Here is a 17,885-nt window from a genome sequence, read left to right on the forward strand (position 1 = left end):
TGTTATGCAATTTGCCGATCCTCCATCAGATATACCTAGTGATGTTGAACATTGCTACTTGTCTGATGGGGAGCATTGCCTAAACATCCCTAGTTACAGAAATGATTTCAAGTTATTTAATGTGACATACCCATTGTTTGTTTCAAAAGTTATGTTAAACTGTACTACAAATACATCCAATGTCTTAGATGGAAGAAATGTTGATATGAAGATAATGGTCAAGGCGAATACCAATTTAGGGATATGGAGTGGCAGCTGCATTAAAGGCTTAAGATACATGGTTTGGAATTGTCGTGACATGGGGAGGGACACATTTCTTCCATTAATCAAATCTGCAATCGAGTTGCATATGCCTCATGTTGTTTTGTTAACAGAAACAAGAGTTTCAATTCATATGGCACGACTCATTTGCGGGCCTTTGAAGCCGTATGCTGTGTACGGAAATTCTATAAATGACTACGAGGGGGGGTTTGCCATCATCTCCTTTTGCAATCACTTCTCTATGAGCTTGTTGAGTAGTTATCCTCAAGAATACTCTTGGGCTTTTGATAAACTACTATAAATATTAGTATTAAGAATGTTTATTAAGTCTTTGTCATATTTATCATTTTAATTTAGCATATCATGTGTTAGCAAATTTGATGTAATGTGGTCTTATCAAATATGTGATGTAATATCCTAAAAATCTGATTGACATTGCATTAGTATTACTAGCTACCATGTACATTCTTATATCAAATTTCTATCAATTGCAGATCTCAAACACAATCCATAAGGCCCAGACAGAAACCCAAAAAATGATCTTGGGCGATAATGTGGGCCATTAATATTCTTGGGCCATTGCATAGCTAGTGTGTACACAAACCATGCATTTGCGAACTGTTTAGTCAATGCAATGAATTGAGTAATTGAAAGTCAGTCCATTAGGCCCATATGTGCTCCACATGTAATGAGGTTTCAAATTTTAATCTATTACACAACAACGTACTATTACATCTCAAAAAACGCACATATTTTTTTATATTAAAGAGAATTACATGACACATATGTAATTGGTATTCAATCCATAAGACTGTTGCTTAGTATATGTACACAACCAAATTTCAAACTTTGTTAGATCTAAATTAACGACCACAGTTTATGAAATGTAGAAAAAAAATTAGTTATTTAAATAAAGTATTTAAAAATAACACCGTAGAATACGCATAATTAAAATTTTATAGTATGAAACAAACACGACGATATGGATTCCCGTAGATGCTATATATTTCATATAGTCTTTGTAGTCAGTCCATTAGGCCCATATTTGCTCCGGTAATAATGATCACCAAATATCCCACCAAATATCCACAAGCCCACAGAAAGTAGCATTACCAAAAATCTGGACCATTGAAATTGGGCCAATAGGGCCATTACGTAAGGTAGATTGTACTACCTGTCTTAACCAGATATTAGGATTATTTACACATGTGTGCTAATCTTTTGAATGCACAATTGCTACCGTCCTTAATGCATTCTACCTATGTGTTCCCATAATCTAAATTGGACATCAAATGTATTTAAACCAACAAAGCAAACATATAACATCGACGATTTTACTCAATCTATAAACAATCTAAGTCCCTTTGTAAACATGTACTAAACAATAAGACTAATCTTTTTCTTTCAAATAACACCACATGAAGCACGAATCAGTTAACTGAAAACATAGTATATAATCCTATTAAGTACCTTCAGACTCCACATGGTCAGCTTGCTTGAAACAGGATCCTTGTGAAGGTTGAACAGGTTTTCGTTTGTGAGGTGCACCCATTTGTTTCCTAAGCTGAGACAGGATATCCGCCATAGAGATCCCTATCTGCCAATTAGCCAACACCCCAAACTTCATCATTTCAACCTGCAGCCAACATATGTTGTTCTTAAGATCAAAGATAGCAATTCTAGAGTCATATTGTAAATAATTATTCCACTTCAGCATGAATCACACCCATATTTGATTAAATGAACATCACATTAACACATTTTAATTTTCTTTTTAAAAAATTACAGATTACCAGTTAACATTTAGCAATGTTAACTAACTAACAAACTTATATAATTATTGTAAATAATTATTCCACTTCAGCATGAATCACCCCCATATTTGATTAAATGAACATCACATTAACACATTTTAAGTTTCTTTTTAAAAAATTACAGATTAACACTTAACATTTAGCAATGTTAACTACCTAACAAACTTATATATATACCATCAGTAATACATGACACCCTATGGACACAAGTAGAGGTAGCCATTCAACTAATTTGCAATAAGCAAATAATCACCAAATCAGTCAGGCAGCAATGAGAAATATGACCATTCCAAACTCTGAGTTAACGCAAGTCATATTCTCTGAATGAGGAGCTGCAACTGATATATATGGCCTTGATGTACACTCTGATACAAATTCAGCATGAAACTTCAACTAAAGTTCACAAAAAAACAATAATTTACAACTACAGGCAGGAACCAATTGAAATTTATGTAAATGTGCAGTCATTAATAGTAATCACTATTGACCACAGCAATAATTTACAGCAAACAGCAATAATCATTATACGGGGCTTTGTAAACAAGAATATATGTGCAGACATGGACGATCGAATTGTTTAAAGTATAACGTAATAATGACAGATACGAGCAAACAATAATTATAACGGTCATTGTAATAACACATTTAGGATTACTAACTAGGTATGTGTAACAATCGAAGAGGGCATTGGTACACCATTCCAACACGAAGATTGATTGTCAATTTGACCATTACACATGACAACGAATTACAACAGAATTATATACAACTACAGGCAGAAATCGATTGACATTTCCTTTGCTTACAGACAGCCACACCCAATTGATATCTTATGCATAAAACCAAGCAATTTGCGATCCGATTAAATTTGTGAATTAGTGAATCTAATTAGTGAATCGAATTAAACCCCCTGAAAATAGTCCGCCCAATTGGTGAATCGATTAATACATCGAGTATGATGTGATGATTTCGATTAATTGTCAATCGATTTGGGTATTTCTCTGGATAAATATGCGAAGATATTAAGAACGACCAAATGAAATGAATCGGCTAAGAGCTTACCTCCACGCCGGGAACCGAGGCCAGAGCCGAGATCGCACCGTCGTTTGAAGTAATTATCGCAGTCCACCATCAATTAGAGAAGACCCCAACTGCAATATCTAGGAGAGAGAAATTGACTCTAACGAAAAGGTAACACAGTTAACTTCTGTTAACGTCCTTTTCCTTCGAAAACGGAGGCTCCATGACGGGTATATGTCTCTTTTCCAGAAGTACCCTTACTTTAATGAGTGAGTTGACGATACAGCCCCTATATCAACGTTTTTGGTTGATATAGGATATCAATTTGTATTTGCTCCATGACTAGCAAGTTTAATCTAGTTACTAATGTTTTTTGTAATGGTTTTTAGGGGTCTCTTTAGCCCTATAGGTATATAGTCTTATGAAGAAACATGATCATAACTTTTATGAGAGATGCCAACAAGAGAGTATTTTTTTTCTCTTCTTTCTTTTCTAAAAAATTATTAAATCTCCAACGTTTCAACTAATTTGGCATTTAATTTGGCTGGAGAGTAGATGTGAAGGGCTTTTTAATGAGGGTTATGAATTTATGATCTATTGCAAATGAGTTGTATTAGTAATCACTAGTTCGTTATGCATCTGATCGGGGGGCAACCAATTGATTCTACAATTTCTCTGAGTTTCTAATATAATTGCACCCGATTGGGCAAAATCAATCTCCCGATGCATCAGAGGAGGTGGTTTCATGCAATTTCCTGTACTTTAGGATTAGGCTTTCATGGATTATACTCTGTAAATATACATCGCTATAGCCCTCATAGATCATTAGAGGAGAGGATTGCCCCGTGATCTAACCAGGAAAATTTTCGAAAAATTAGCAGAAGACTAGTATTCGAATATTCCCTCCATCCTTTGAATCTCTAATATTCGATAGTCGATAGTAATACTTAATGGTCCAGCATTCATTATGAGGCTTCACATTGAATATGAAAAATAAAAGGTGATTTTATTGACAAACTCCATTCGTGCTGGTTCTAATGTTCAATTATTCAAAAAAAAAACCTCAAAACTAAGGAAGAATAGAAGCACGATGTTTCCTTCCCTCTGTACAGAACAGATATGGGTAGCTTGATTCATCAAGTGAGATAGTTGATAAACTCTGCAGCAGTGGCGACTGCACCTCCTGTAAGAGCATCTGTCACGATTTTGTCTTTGTTACCGTTGGTCACAGCAGATGCCAAAGCTCCAGTCAAAGCACCAGCAAGCATTGCGTTTTTCTGAGTATGTGTACAACAACAAAAACAAGAATACACTCGTTAGAAATCCAAAAGTAACATACAACGTACTTCAATCCAAAGAGAAAAGTAACACAGTTATCAATATGAAAGATATAAGATCATAGCAATAAGTAGTCTTAATCCATGTCAATGCTTATAGCACAAACACTAAAAAGAATGATGACAACCCTACCTTCCAAATTTAACAAAATACATACCCAACAAACTGGTATACGATTTAATTCACTAGGGAGAAGTTGGGGGGACAACTACTAATTATGGTTTGTAAGCTTTTCGTCTGAGAGAGGATGTAGACCTGTTGAAATTTAGAAGTATCACACTCTCTCTAGGATGCTAATAATGTGGTTATCAGGAAGTATGGTACTCTCCCTCCCCCTCAAACTCCCCAAAAGAAGAAAAAAGTAAATTTTGTATCTATATTGGCATTCTTTGACAAACATATGTAACCACGAACAAATAAAGAGAAGGATGGTGAAGTGTATCAATTAATACAGATAAGCATTTGACATACATACATAACCATGATCTAATAAAGAGAAGGTTGGCAAAGAGAATCAATTAATACTGATAAGCACATGAGGTGACATGGTGAGTTGAGAAAACAAGACAATGTACAAACCTCACATTAATGAAGTCAACAAAGAGATTGAAATCTTCCATAACTTCAAACTCAGAACAAGAGAACACAAAAGAGGAGCTGGGAATCTCTCCAAAACTGTTATCCTCTGGTGCAATACATAAATTACATAACAGCAACCTAGCTCCTCGCCTTACAAGCCCAATGCACAATGTTGATACAAGTATTACTTAAAATTTACAAACCTTGGCTAGAGGTTTTAAGAACCCAATCTACAATTAAAGTTAAATGTAATGATACCCAATAAACCTTCCTAGGTTAGAACACATGATTTTTTATAGTGAGAAATGTTCTAGAAGGTACAAAAAGTTACCTTACCACTGTACGCAGGGATGGAATAACAAGAAGTTTCATTTTTCAACTATCCTGGATACATGCACTATCAGGGTCTCTTAGGTCTATGTTGTGCCTAATATGTATTATGCGAGATCAATAGAAAAATCCACTCTGTGAGCTATGACACAATGTAAAACAATATGCTGCAATTTATTCTGAAAAGACAAATTGATATCTATTTGCTGCATTATATTACAGATTGTTGTCTCCATCAAATTCAGTAAAGTACACTGATTATAATTAACTTAGTAGTTGGTTGGAGGAAAAAATTACCCAATCATTTGTTCCACGAGCCCTTCTTAGTCCGTACTCCACCCCAGTATAAACACCAGCTACGGTTCCTGCCGAGTATAACAATAACAACAGTCAAGTTAGCAAAGATTCCAACACTTAATTATCATCATTACTACAATATTTGTACTGTAGAACTAAATCTAGCACTTACCCCAGTATGCTCCTTCTTTGCACATCTTTTTCAGCTGCAAAAATTCAAGTTGGTTAAATTTTAGGATAAATTTTTAGGATATTAAAAATGGGTGATTAACTTTGATTCACAACATCCAAAATAACGATGGTTACACTGCAAAATTATCAGATCTTTTGGCATGCATTATCCAAGACCAGCTATAACAACATGCACTTCGTGAATTACAGAGATCTCAATCCCTCCAAAACTGCCAAATAATCTACATTTAAATATATTGCTAACCAGATTTTTTAGCTATAGTTTTCCTTTTTAGTATAATATTTTTGGAAATCTTGCTCAAAATATGTCAATAGAGATGCAAAACCAAGGGTTATAGTATTCAAGCAACTAAAAAAGAACACTGAGCTTACTGAATGTTCAAGATCCTTGCTTGAAAGACTTCCTGCCAAAAAATAAGAGTGTTTGTTTAGCACGTGACCAAGTGTTTTACAAATCTTTGCATAATCATCACAAAATTGCAGATTATCAATACAGAGGGAGGTGACTTTAAAACAAATATCATCCCCGGTCCCAAATTAATAGTCATATTTCAATGCATGATGAGTAACATGCAATTAAATCCAAACCAAAATACAGAGCAGTACATATTTATCAATACCCATTAACACACAAACTATCATGATTACAATAATCTCCTAAGTAAAAATTTAAGATAAACTCAAATTTCACAGCAGCAAAAGCGAGAATCATTCATAAATGAAACACAAACTTTCAAAATTATCATCACCATCAAAAATATCAAAAACTGTTCAAAGCAGCAAAGGTGAGAAATTGCAAATAACAAAACACAATAGAAGTAAGAAGCACTCTCAGCAGTGCGATTATATCACACTTATTAATTTAACATTACCAAGCATGTTACACAATTGGGAGTGCAGAATCATCAAATAACTTTATATGATAACACCCTCGATTTTGAATTCATAGTTGTTGATATTTGAAGGTATAATTTGAACAATGTGACAACTATTTCTCACAACCCATTAATACACAAACTGTCATTATTACCACAACTACCCAAAAAAGATAAAATCCATACAACAAAAGAGTACAAACCAATCTTGGCAATGTGGTTAATTAGCAAATTCATTCATTAATTAATGTTACCATGTGATTACAAATAAAGGTTATATCTATAAGCATTGCACATTAATCATACGATTGCAGACTATTAGTACAAAGGAAGGATCATTCCGGAATAGATACACATTGACAATATAATTTGAACTAGTAATGCGACAACTAAACCCGAACCGAGGTACTACAAAATTGCATATGCCTCAATACCCACAAACTGCCAAAAATCAAAATTCACCACAATCATCAAAAATCCTTTAAAAAAAACAACAAAATGAGTGACAACCTTTCTTAGCAATGTTGTAAGCATCTTCAGCAACAGCTCTAGTAGCAGCAACCTGAAAATCAAAAACCCCAGAAAAAAAATGTCAAAAATTTCAAAAATCAACAAAAGGGTAATCAATTAAAGATGAAATTAACCAAAAAAAAAAAAAATTTACAGTGCCAATCTTCAAGAAGCCATCAACAGTGCGGTCCAACAAAGGGTTACCAGTGTCGATAACAACGTCAACCTTGGCAAAGCTGCTTCTCGGCATAGCTATGGAATGATGGGTTTCTCTCTCTAAGTGGGGTTTTCTCTCTCTAAAATGTGCGTGGGAGTGAGAGAATTGCGGGAAAAGAGGAAGGTTGGGAAGTGGGGAGAGTGAAGAATGTGAGTGTTAAAAATGGGTGGAAAGATTGAAATGTGTGATGGAAATGGATGATTTCTTCTTAAGAAAAGGTCAAATTACACCTATCTTTTGTCAGTAGGGTTACCCTGTTTTTTGGGGTTACATACATACAATTTGTTATCATTCAAAATAAGATATTTGATTTTGGTTTGGTTTGGTTTGATGTGAATATCGCAATGGTCGCTTTTAGAGCTAACAAAAGCTGACACGATACGATAATGTGATATACTATAAACCTAAAAAAGGATTAGTATCAAGAATTATTGCTAAAATATTTATACCCAGATTATATTTGAGTACAATATGAGCACGACATGACACATTTGCTAACACTGGTCGTTTGACAATCTATCTATAACTAATACTAAAGTAGCAACCGCTTACATCATCCTTTCTTAAAACTAGACACATGTCAGGTTGTCATTAAAAAATTTCCCTCCAAAACTATAAATGATGTCATCATGATATTTTATTTGATTTAATTAAAATTCTGATTAGCTATTTTATTATTAGGGTCAAATTTCGAAAATAGTTTATCCATCTAATAATAATTTAATTTTCCTTCCTCACGTAGCCCTTTTATTACTCAATTTTTATATGAACTCTAAATTTTATTTTTAATATTTGATGCATTATTTATTTCGGGATTTTTTTTAAAATTTTGGCATGAAAAATAAACAAATGTTAAAAAAAAAATATTATTTGTTTCAATCGTGCATCGCACGAGACTAATCTAGTTTTTTTTTAATAATTGTTTACCTCTCTTTATTTCATAATAATCGCAATATTTTAACTGACACACATGTCAATGCACAATTTTGACCATTAATATTTGTAATTATTTATTATTAAGAAGAATAAAAGGTCACTATAGGAAACTCAATCAAAACTTTAATTTCATAACTAACAAGTGCTTAAATCATTTGGTAAAAGAGATATTCTAGCTTAACCAAGGTCTAGGGTTCGAGGATTTGGTACACAAAGCTTGTTATGAGAGTTTTTCCCCTAAATAGGGTTTGACCTAGCTGCTTGAATTCAGATTAGTTAGAGTTTAGTAGCCTATTAGGCTTTGAATTATCGGGTATGCTTGCATAGAGATAGTTTTAACCCCGTACAACCCTGGTTTTTTTTTTTATTTATTTTTTATTTTTTTTTTATTTATGTAAATAGAAAAAAAAATTGAGGAATCTCTCATAGTGTCATGTGAACAATAATGATATTAGCGGCTTTTATTTTAGTAATAGTACGGAGTTAGGCCCCGTTCACTTCACCTTAATTTTGCTGAACTGAAATTATTTTTACTGAAACAAATTTATATTTGCTGAACTTATATTATTTTTACTGAACTTAAATTAGTTTTACTAAATTGAAATTATTTTTGCTTAACTGAAATTATTTTTACTTATTTTTTATTATAATTCTTCTTTAAGAAAATTGAATTTTACTAAACTGAACTTATTTATACTTAACTGAAATTAATTAAACTGAACTGAAATTATTTTTACTTAATATTATTCTTTTAAGGTGAAATGAACAGGGTCTTACAATAGATTAAAGATAGGGGTGCTAATTGAGTTGAGCAGCTCGCGAGCAGCTCATACTCGACTCGGTCAACGCTCGGTCAAAACTCAAGTCGAGATGTTAACGAGCACGAGTTGAGCAAGCTCTAACTCGACTCGATAAGCTCGTGAGCAACTCGATCCTATATTATTAATATAGAATTTGCAAACAAAGTTACTATTTTTAAAGAAATTTGACACTTATTAAGCCTTAATTTATATCATTAAAAAAAAAGATAATAATAAAAGGACCAAAATTTTAACGAGCAGATTATGAGTTACCCGACTCGACTCAAAACTTTAACGAGCACGAGTCGAGCAGGTTTTATTTGCTCAAAACTTTAGCGAGCACGAGTTGAGCACATGTAAAGATTTTCGACTCAACTCGTGATCGACTCGCTCGATAAGAATATCTAAAAATTTCATCAGCACGAAGGCCACGAACAATAAATATAGAGGGCCTAGGATAAAATGCAACTTTCTTTTCTGAGAAGGCAAATTAAGCTCAAAATGGAGTACGAATTATCTTTGTACAACCCAAACCCATCCAAGAAGACCATACAAATAGACATAGAGTGTTACAAACGCCTAGGCCCAATAACTCTTTGAGGTGTGATGAATTTTGAGAAGAAAAGGTAAAGTTTGCCACTCTTTGCAAGGTAAGATAGTAACCTTAATTCATTTGGTATTGTTATGGTTTTTTGTTTTTGGCTTTTTATTTTTCAAAATCATATGATATATGTCTTAGCATGAATAAAAGTTAGTCAAATTAATAAAACTAATAACAAAAAAGTGAAAATAACTTTTACTTGTTTCCTGTTTTTAGTTTTATGATTTTAAAAAAGAAAAGAAAAAACGATACCAAATAAGACCTTAAAAATTAATTATTATCATTTTTTACTTTTTTTTTAAAAAAAATTGGCAATAAATCACTCGGTTTCAAAATAAATACCCCAATTAAATACAAGTATATACATTGTCATTGCAATATGTTGATCAATAATATATTTATCTTTAAAAAGTTAAATTATAAAAGTTAGTATTAAAAAACTATAAGTTGACATAATCCTAACACATGTACATATAACTCTGCTTATTTTTATGTATACAACACCAATGGAGGTCAAAGTAACATATGTGAATTGTAAAAGCTAAGTTAGACTGAGCCGTTTAGGTATTTAATATGAAACGAGGGAGTTTTCAACTACTCAGCTCCCTCCGTTTTTAAATAAATGCTCCTAGAATGTACTTCTAATAGTGTAAAAATATATTTCAATGTGTCAAATACTATCTTGGTGGTACAAGTAGTTACATATAACATAAATTGCATTTTACCACCGCTTAAAATACCATTTTTCATTTTTACTACTCCTCTATACACTACTTTTTACTTTTATCATCCCTTTAAATCTTTAGTTAAATACAATCCTTAAAAAAAATATCTTTATTAAAATACCACCCAAACATTAAATAAAATTAGATTTCACCACCTCAAAACTTGATCCAGTCAACTAGTCGAGTTTCCGGATGTGGGCCCATATAACGGCTAGTTTGACCATTTTAAAGTCTTCACTCCTCGATTTATTTGTTTCCTCTGTTCTTTTTTACTTAACTGTTTCTTTTATTACGCTTGCTAACGCAAAACTTTAACGATCAATAAGTTTAATCCTCAATAAGTAAAAATTATAAAAGTTATATATTATGATAGTACTTATTGAGACGAATTTAAAAAGATATCACATGAATATGTTTGTCCTTACAATTCACAAAAGACGGTCAAAGGAGGGGTGATGAATAGTGCAAAAGTCAAAGCGGGTAAGTAAAACAGAATGGAGAAAGTATAAAACTAATCCCCTAGGTTTATATACTTAATTAATTACTTCCAAAATAAACTTTTGAAAAAAAATCATGTAAATAAATTTTTGATAAATTATGTCTGTGTATATTACATAATAGAATAGGAGAGGGTAGAATGAATGCATGGTTGGTGTCCAGAACATGAACTCCAATATAATACCTTCCTTTTGCTTATTTTTCAGTTCTTCCATTGGAGTGTATTTATTAATTTATTGTTATTTTATATGTATAATTATTGGGGTACTTTAGACAATTTTTGTGGTTCGTGTTCAGGATAAATATAATAATAATAATAAAATAAATAAATTAATATAATAAATTTTTAATTGTCTCAAGTTGCATCATCTTGAGGACAAAAATATTGCATGCCCCATTTTATGGTGTCTTTTAGATAGAATTGAAACCATCTTATATGCACTCATTGATCAATTCTTTGTCGAAGACTAATAGTCATGAGCACTAAGGCTATTACGCCTAACATGTCCAAAAATTACTAGCCTTGATCATTTGCTATAATTTTTTTCATTTACTTTTTAGTCTTCCAATAATTCATTCCTAAGCTAGCTTAAGATTGAGACTCGAGGGGAAAGAAACATAAAGTTCTATTACTATTGATCAGAGAGAGTGAGGGATAGCTTAAGTAGTTAGAGGCTTAGAGCTTCTCTCACGGTTTCAAGAAATCTTGGAATTGATTCTCATTATCCGCCCTTGTGGCTCTCTAAACACTAAAAAAAAAAAAGAACTATTGATTACCTCGTTTTGATTTGTTGTCTCACATGTAAATAATTTACGAAGCTTTTTTTTTTTTCCTAGTGTAATTATCACTAATTCTACACAAAAAGAGTACTACATGTACTATTGAAACAAATTGGTATTATCTAATTCGAAGCTTCTACCGTAGTCGTCAACTACAGTCGACTACGGACGACTATGGTCGACTTTAATAAGAGATTAAATCTCAACCGTTTATTTGTTAATTGACTAATCCTAGACGTTCAAGTCATCAAGTCTAGTCATCAAGTCATTAGACAGTCATCATATCTAGTAATCAAGTCATTACACAGTCATCAAGTCTAGTCATCAAGTCATTACACAGTCATCAAATCTAGTCATCAAGTCATTAAACAGTCATCAAGTCTAGTCATCAACTCATTAATTAACTCTAGATTGGTTAAATTAATTTATTCAAAAACTTTTTTTTTTTTTTTTTTTTGCTTCTTTTATACAATTAAATAAAAATATCTTATATTCATCTTCAACCTATATAATCTAAAACCTTTATGTTCAACCTAGAACATTCATTCTTCTGGTTCAAAAATTATTTAAATTCTTATATTTTGTTTAATTTCAAAATTAAATTGATCATCATATTAATCAAAATTTTGGCTTCATACAATCGTTTTTCCCTTTATACATGGAGTACAAAATCAATGGAAAACTTCGTTCATAATCTCTTATTGTAGTATCTTCACCCCCACCCTTTTCAAGTTAAAGTAATTTATTTAACGATTCGAATAATAATTGTTCCAGTATTAGTCAAAATTATATTGTGCTTGAGTTTGATATAATTCAAGATTCACCCGCAATTGTTTTTTCATTATTTTATTTTTTTGAATAGTAATCTGCCATTGTTAAATGTTAAAGTTGAATAAAGGTTGAAGATGAATAATATTGTTTTATTTTTTTAAAAAAAAAATACTAAAGTAAAAAAAAAAAAAAAAAAAAAACTGAGCAGGACGTTTCAGAGGCATGATTTAGGTAAATTTACTTTCTTTCTTATTTTTTTTTGAAATATAGAGGGTGATTTTTGGGAATATTTTTAAGAAGATATATGTATCCATTTTTATCTCAAGTTTGAAAAAACCTGTTTCAAAAAAAAAAAGTTTGAAAAAACTAATTATTCAAAAAAGATATTTTTATTTAATTAAAATTAAAGGGGAGAGTTATCTAAAGAAGGAAATATATAACAAAATAAATAACTAAGGGCTTGTTTGACATCATTTTAAGTTTTTAGTTTTCTGTTTTTTTGAAAACTAAAAACCAAAAACAAGAAAAAAGAAAAAGGTGTTTCCACTTTTTTATTGTCAGTTTTCAAAATTATCATGATTTTAATAAATCTAAATATTTTTTGATTCATTATGTGGCATATATAATATACTTTTAAAAAACAAAAAACCAAAAAACAGAAAACCACAACGATGCCAAACGAACCCTAATCTTTTCCTAAATTCGATTGATTTGCTTTGTTAACAAAACCTTATCATCCTGTAATTAAAAAAAAAATAAAAAAAAAAAGATCCTTAAACGTGTGATTAGATAGCCCAGTGGTAAGAATCCAATTACCCATCCTCCAAAAGCCCTTTTTTTTTCTTTTCTCTTTTTTGGGCTATTACTTTTTTTCTTTTAATTTACATAATTAATATCCACCTATAAAAGTTAATGATTGAATACTCATCAAGTTTATTTGTATAGAGCTGAGTATTATGTTAAGTGTATACATAATAACAAAAAAGTAATTGAGAATTTAGGATGTCCCAAACAATTACAGTGTAGTCCCAAATTAGGTAGTTCCAATAAGTATTATGTAATCTCAATCAAGATATTTAAAGGTTATTACAATCAAATTAGGTAGTCTTTATTTAGTATTATAGAGTCCCAATGAAATATAAAAGTCATGGTTATTACAATCAAATTAGGCAGTCCCAATAAGTGTAATGTAGTCTCAATCAAGAATATTTGAAAGTTATTACAACCAAATTAGGCGTTACAATCTATCTATCTATATATCTATATATTATACTAAAAGAGAAGCGCCTCAATGTGAGCCTGACAAATGTAATTCGCTATCTTATATTTATTTTTTTTATTTTTTTTTAACGTTTATGCTTCCATATAAAAACAAGAATATTATAAGTATGTTATTCTAAATGACTACATAAAATATTATGGAAAAAAAAATGTAATATCACATTTAATTAGTAAAGTCTAGCACAGTGATAATAATGGTAAATGGTCAGAGTATAATTTTGTTAGTAAAATTTTGGAAGCATAGCATCCGTGCATAAATATGCTTCCTTAATTAGTAAACTACTATGTCACTTCTTATAGTTACATATTTCTTAATTCTGTTAAAAGTTTACATCCTTAATACTATTAGTAATATTATGGTAACATCGTGATATCGTGTATTTTTTTTTTTTTTTTTGAATAGCATATCGTGTATATATATACTTCCTTAATTACTAATTAGTAAAATGCAATGTCATATTTTATTTGTAAAGTCAATAAATATTATGATAACATGATACAAGCATCTATATAAATAATGATTTACATAATAAATTAGTCAAACATAATATTGTCACATATTTCGTACAAAAATACGGCAAAAATAAAATATTGTTAACATGTAAAATCAAATCATAAAATTCAAATAATAAAATAATATACAATATTTTTTGTATTATCATCTATATATTACGTTAGGTTAATATAAATAATAGTCATTGTTATATAAGTCTTTACAATTTTCATTTTAAGGTTATATCATTTAAGCCCCGTTCACTTCACCTTATTTTCGCTGAACTGAAATTAATTTTACTAAACTGAAATTATTTTTGCAAAACTTAAATTATTTTTACCGAACTAAAATTATTTTTACTGAACTAAAATTATTTTTACTGATTTTCTATTATATTTCTTCTTTAAGTTTACTGATTTTTACTGAACTGAAATCATTTGTACTGAACTGAAATTAATTTTACATAACTGAAATTATTTTTACTGAATATTATTTTTTTTAAGGTGAAGTGAACAGGACCTTATACATGTTAATATATTGTTATTGATTATGGCATGCACTATAATATTTGAGCTCACCCCTCTTAAAAAATCATGGAGAATAAAAGTATGACTTGTGATGCTATATAGTCCTACCTACCTAAACATTCCAATCCAAATAAATTAGCTCACTTGAGTCAATTTTAGTTAATGGAAAGGTACACCTTAATAGTTTCAAAATAATTTTCGTCTTTAAATTTTCATATTGTCTTACTCATGTAATGCTCATATTCAAAATTTAAATAATTTAATATGTAATTTTATGAGTTTTATAACATTCATAGTTACAGTATAAGAATATATGTCCGTAAAGAAATGCATTGCATACATGATTGATTAGTTGATAAATTATGGGTCTATTCACATTTACTAAACCGATGATTGGAGCTGAACTGAATTGAACTGAGCTGAAATGAATATTTTATGAGAGAAGGAAATTAGGAGCTGAATTGAAATGATTGGAGCTGAACCAAACTTAACTGAACTGAATTGATTGGAGCTGAACTGAAATGAACTGAACTGAAACTAAGCTGAAGTGAACATGCACTATGTATTTTATTCTTATAATTTCAATAAATATTTTTTAATCATATTAAATTTATCAATTCAATAACCATATCTATATATTTGTGTTGTATATTCAATCATCAGTTGTTGATTAGTTATATGAATATGATGTATTAGTTTTTGACACAATGCTTAGCTTAGATAATTGTAAAATATAGCGGTAAATAAGATATAAGACTATAATTGTACCGAGTTTGTATATTTAGTGAATGTGACGGGTAAAACAAGTTTTAGATTGTATAGATATTGAACATATGGTATGACAAGTAAATTTGAGTATTTCTTCTATAGTTCGTCTATAGTTATGCGCGGATGGTATGACAAGTAGCTCGACGTTTTCCTCTATTTCTCTTATATAGTTATGTGAGGAAAAATAATTAATTTACTTTTCAATTATGATAAATAACATTATAAAAAATAATAGGGAATAAAAGAAAAGAATTGCAAATGACATAAAATACTATTCAAATCACATCTTCTTTAATTTATTTACGTATCAACCATTATTGCAACTGAACAAAATTTTAATAATTAATTGTAAGAAAAAATAAGCCCTTTATTACTAATTGAATTATCTTAGGTTTTTTTCCCCTACGGGATCAATCAAGCTTTTGTCAAAAAGAATAATGATTTGATTTATAAACCGTGCAATGCACGGGCACTATGCTAGTTAAGTATTATAAAGTTCTAATAAATAATATTTATAGGTTATTATAATCAAATTAAACGGTCACAATCAAGTATTATATAGTCTCAATTATCTCAATAAAGAATATTTAAAGGTTATTAATTATAATAAAATTAGGCAATCCCAATTAAGTATTATAGAGTCCCAATAAAGAATATTTGAAAGTCGTTACAATCAAATTAGGCAGTCCCAACTAAGTGTAAAAAATATTTAAAGATTATATATTACAATCAATTAGGCAATCTTACATATATATATATATATATATATATATATATATATATATATATATATATATATATATATATATAATGAAATCCCAATAAAGAATATCTAAAAGTTATTATAATTAATCAAATTAGGCAATTCTTCAACCGGTTTTTTTTATTTTTTATTTTTTTTAATGTTTTCATTTTCTATTCATATAAAAATAAAATGAAGTAGTAAGTGGAATGTAGGTCCCTATTTTTAATTTTCAAATATGTGAGTGAAAGTTGAGATAAGATGTGTAAAAAAAAAAAGTGGATATTTTATTTACCATTAAGTTATTAAGCAAAATTGGTAAGATAAAAAAAATAACACATGAAAACGAAAAATTACCCATCAGCAAAATTGGTAAGATAAAAAAGAACATATAAATCATTAAAAGTTACTCATAAGCTATCAAAAGTTTATGTACGTATGCACTCGGTTTTTTTAAAACATTTGTGTTTAAGATCATAACCTACCTTAACACAATGAGAATTCTCAATCATTACTTGGAACTTTTAACCAAACAATAAGGTTTATAATGTCTTTAATGTTAATTCAATTTTTGGGCACGCCCAAAATAAAATAAGGGGTATCTAAAAGCGAAATTTATACATGATCAATGGGGTGTGAGTTTTGTTCTACGCAATATCAACCCGTTGCAAATAATATAGGACTAAACAAAATTGCTAGCATTCTTGTGTGTATGAATTTCGATAATTATCCTGCAATTAAAGACATATGGATCTTTAACGTTATATTTTGGGACTAACTAGCTAGTAGTCGTTTAGGTACGCCTAGCTAGTTGTGTTCATTGTTGCGTACTACGTACATGAGTATATGTTTTTGTGTATCTCTAAATTAAGCTAATGAGACTTTGGTTAGACAAAGTGATATTTAGGGTCTGTTCACATTTACTGAACCGAGCTAAACTGAACTGAACTGATTGGAGCTGAATTGAACTGAACTAAATTGAATAGAGCTAAAATGAATATTTCATGAGAGAAGAAAATTAGGAGCTGATCTGAACTGAACTCATTGGAGCTGAGCTGAACTGAACTGAACTGGATAGAGCTGAAATGAACATTTTATGAGAGAAGGAAATTATGAGCTGAACTGAACTGAACAAAACTGAACTGATTGGAGCTGAATTAAACTGAACTGAAATTAAGCTGAAGTGAACAGGGCCTTAATCTAGTCAAAACTCAAAAGTACTAAAAACGGCATCTGAACTATCATTATACTTTTTAACGTTATATTTTGGGACTAACTAGTAGTCGTTTGGGAACGCCTAGCTAGTTGTGTTCATTGTTGCGTACTACGTACATGAGTATATGTTTTTGTGTATCTCTAAATTAAGCTAATGAGACTTTGGTTAGGCAAAGTGATATTTAGGGTCTGTTCACATTTACTGAACTGAGCTAAACTGAACTGAACTGATTGGAGCTGTTTTGAACTGAACTAAATTGAATAGAGCTAAAATGAATATTTCATGAGAGAAGAAAATTAGGAGTTGATCTGAAC

General features: G+C 30.4%; 1 protein-coding gene and 1 long non-coding RNA gene across 2 annotated transcripts; both read right to left on the bottom strand.

Annotated features, from left to right (window-relative positions):
- Positions 1-1,542: 1,542 nt before the first annotated feature.
- LOC145599346 (uncharacterized) lies at positions 1,543-3,279 on the bottom strand. Its single transcript, XR_014103736.1, has 2 exons — positions 3,138-3,279; positions 1,543-1,897 (listed from the first exon to the last, which is right to left on the bottom strand). It is a non-coding gene; the product is annotated as an uncharacterized LOC145599346 (long non-coding RNA).
- Positions 3,280-4,075: 796 nt separating this feature from the next.
- On the bottom strand, positions 4,076-7,602 carry LOC145597595 (outer envelope pore protein 16, chloroplastic-like). The gene is made up of 6 exons (XM_081653794.1): positions 7,371-7,602; positions 7,217-7,268; positions 6,204-6,235; positions 5,812-5,845; positions 5,640-5,707; positions 4,076-4,372 (listed from the first exon to the last, which is right to left on the bottom strand). The coding sequence occupies exons 1-6, from the start codon at positions 7,464-7,466 to the stop codon at positions 4,232-4,234; spliced, it is 423 nt and encodes a 140-aa protein (XP_081509920.1). The 5' UTR covers positions 7,467-7,602; the 3' UTR covers positions 4,076-4,231.
- Positions 7,603-17,885: the final 10,283 nt, after the last annotated feature.

The sequence above is a fragment of the Chenopodium album genome, chromosome 20, assembly GCF_948465745.1.
Source record: "Chenopodium album chromosome 20, dcCheAlbu1.1, whole genome shotgun sequence".
In the NCBI taxonomy this organism is placed as follows: domain Eukaryota; kingdom Viridiplantae; phylum Streptophyta; class Magnoliopsida; order Caryophyllales; family Amaranthaceae; genus Chenopodium; species Chenopodium album.

Bases quoted from the DNA above. Each gene is read 5' to 3' on its own strand.
- LOC145597595 (XM_081653794.1), bottom strand. From the start codon at position 7,466: ATGCCGAGAAGCAGCTTTGCCAAGGTTGACGTTGTTATCGACACTGGT. The intron at 6,236-7,216 runs GTTGTCACTCAT...ATTTTTTGGCAG, and splicing joins TTACAACATTGCTAAGAAAG to GAAGTCTTTCAAGCAAGGAT. The intron at 5,708-5,811 runs GTAAGTGCTAGA...TATACTCGGCAG, and splicing joins CAAAGAAGGAGCATACTGGG to GAACCGTAGCTGGTGTTTAT.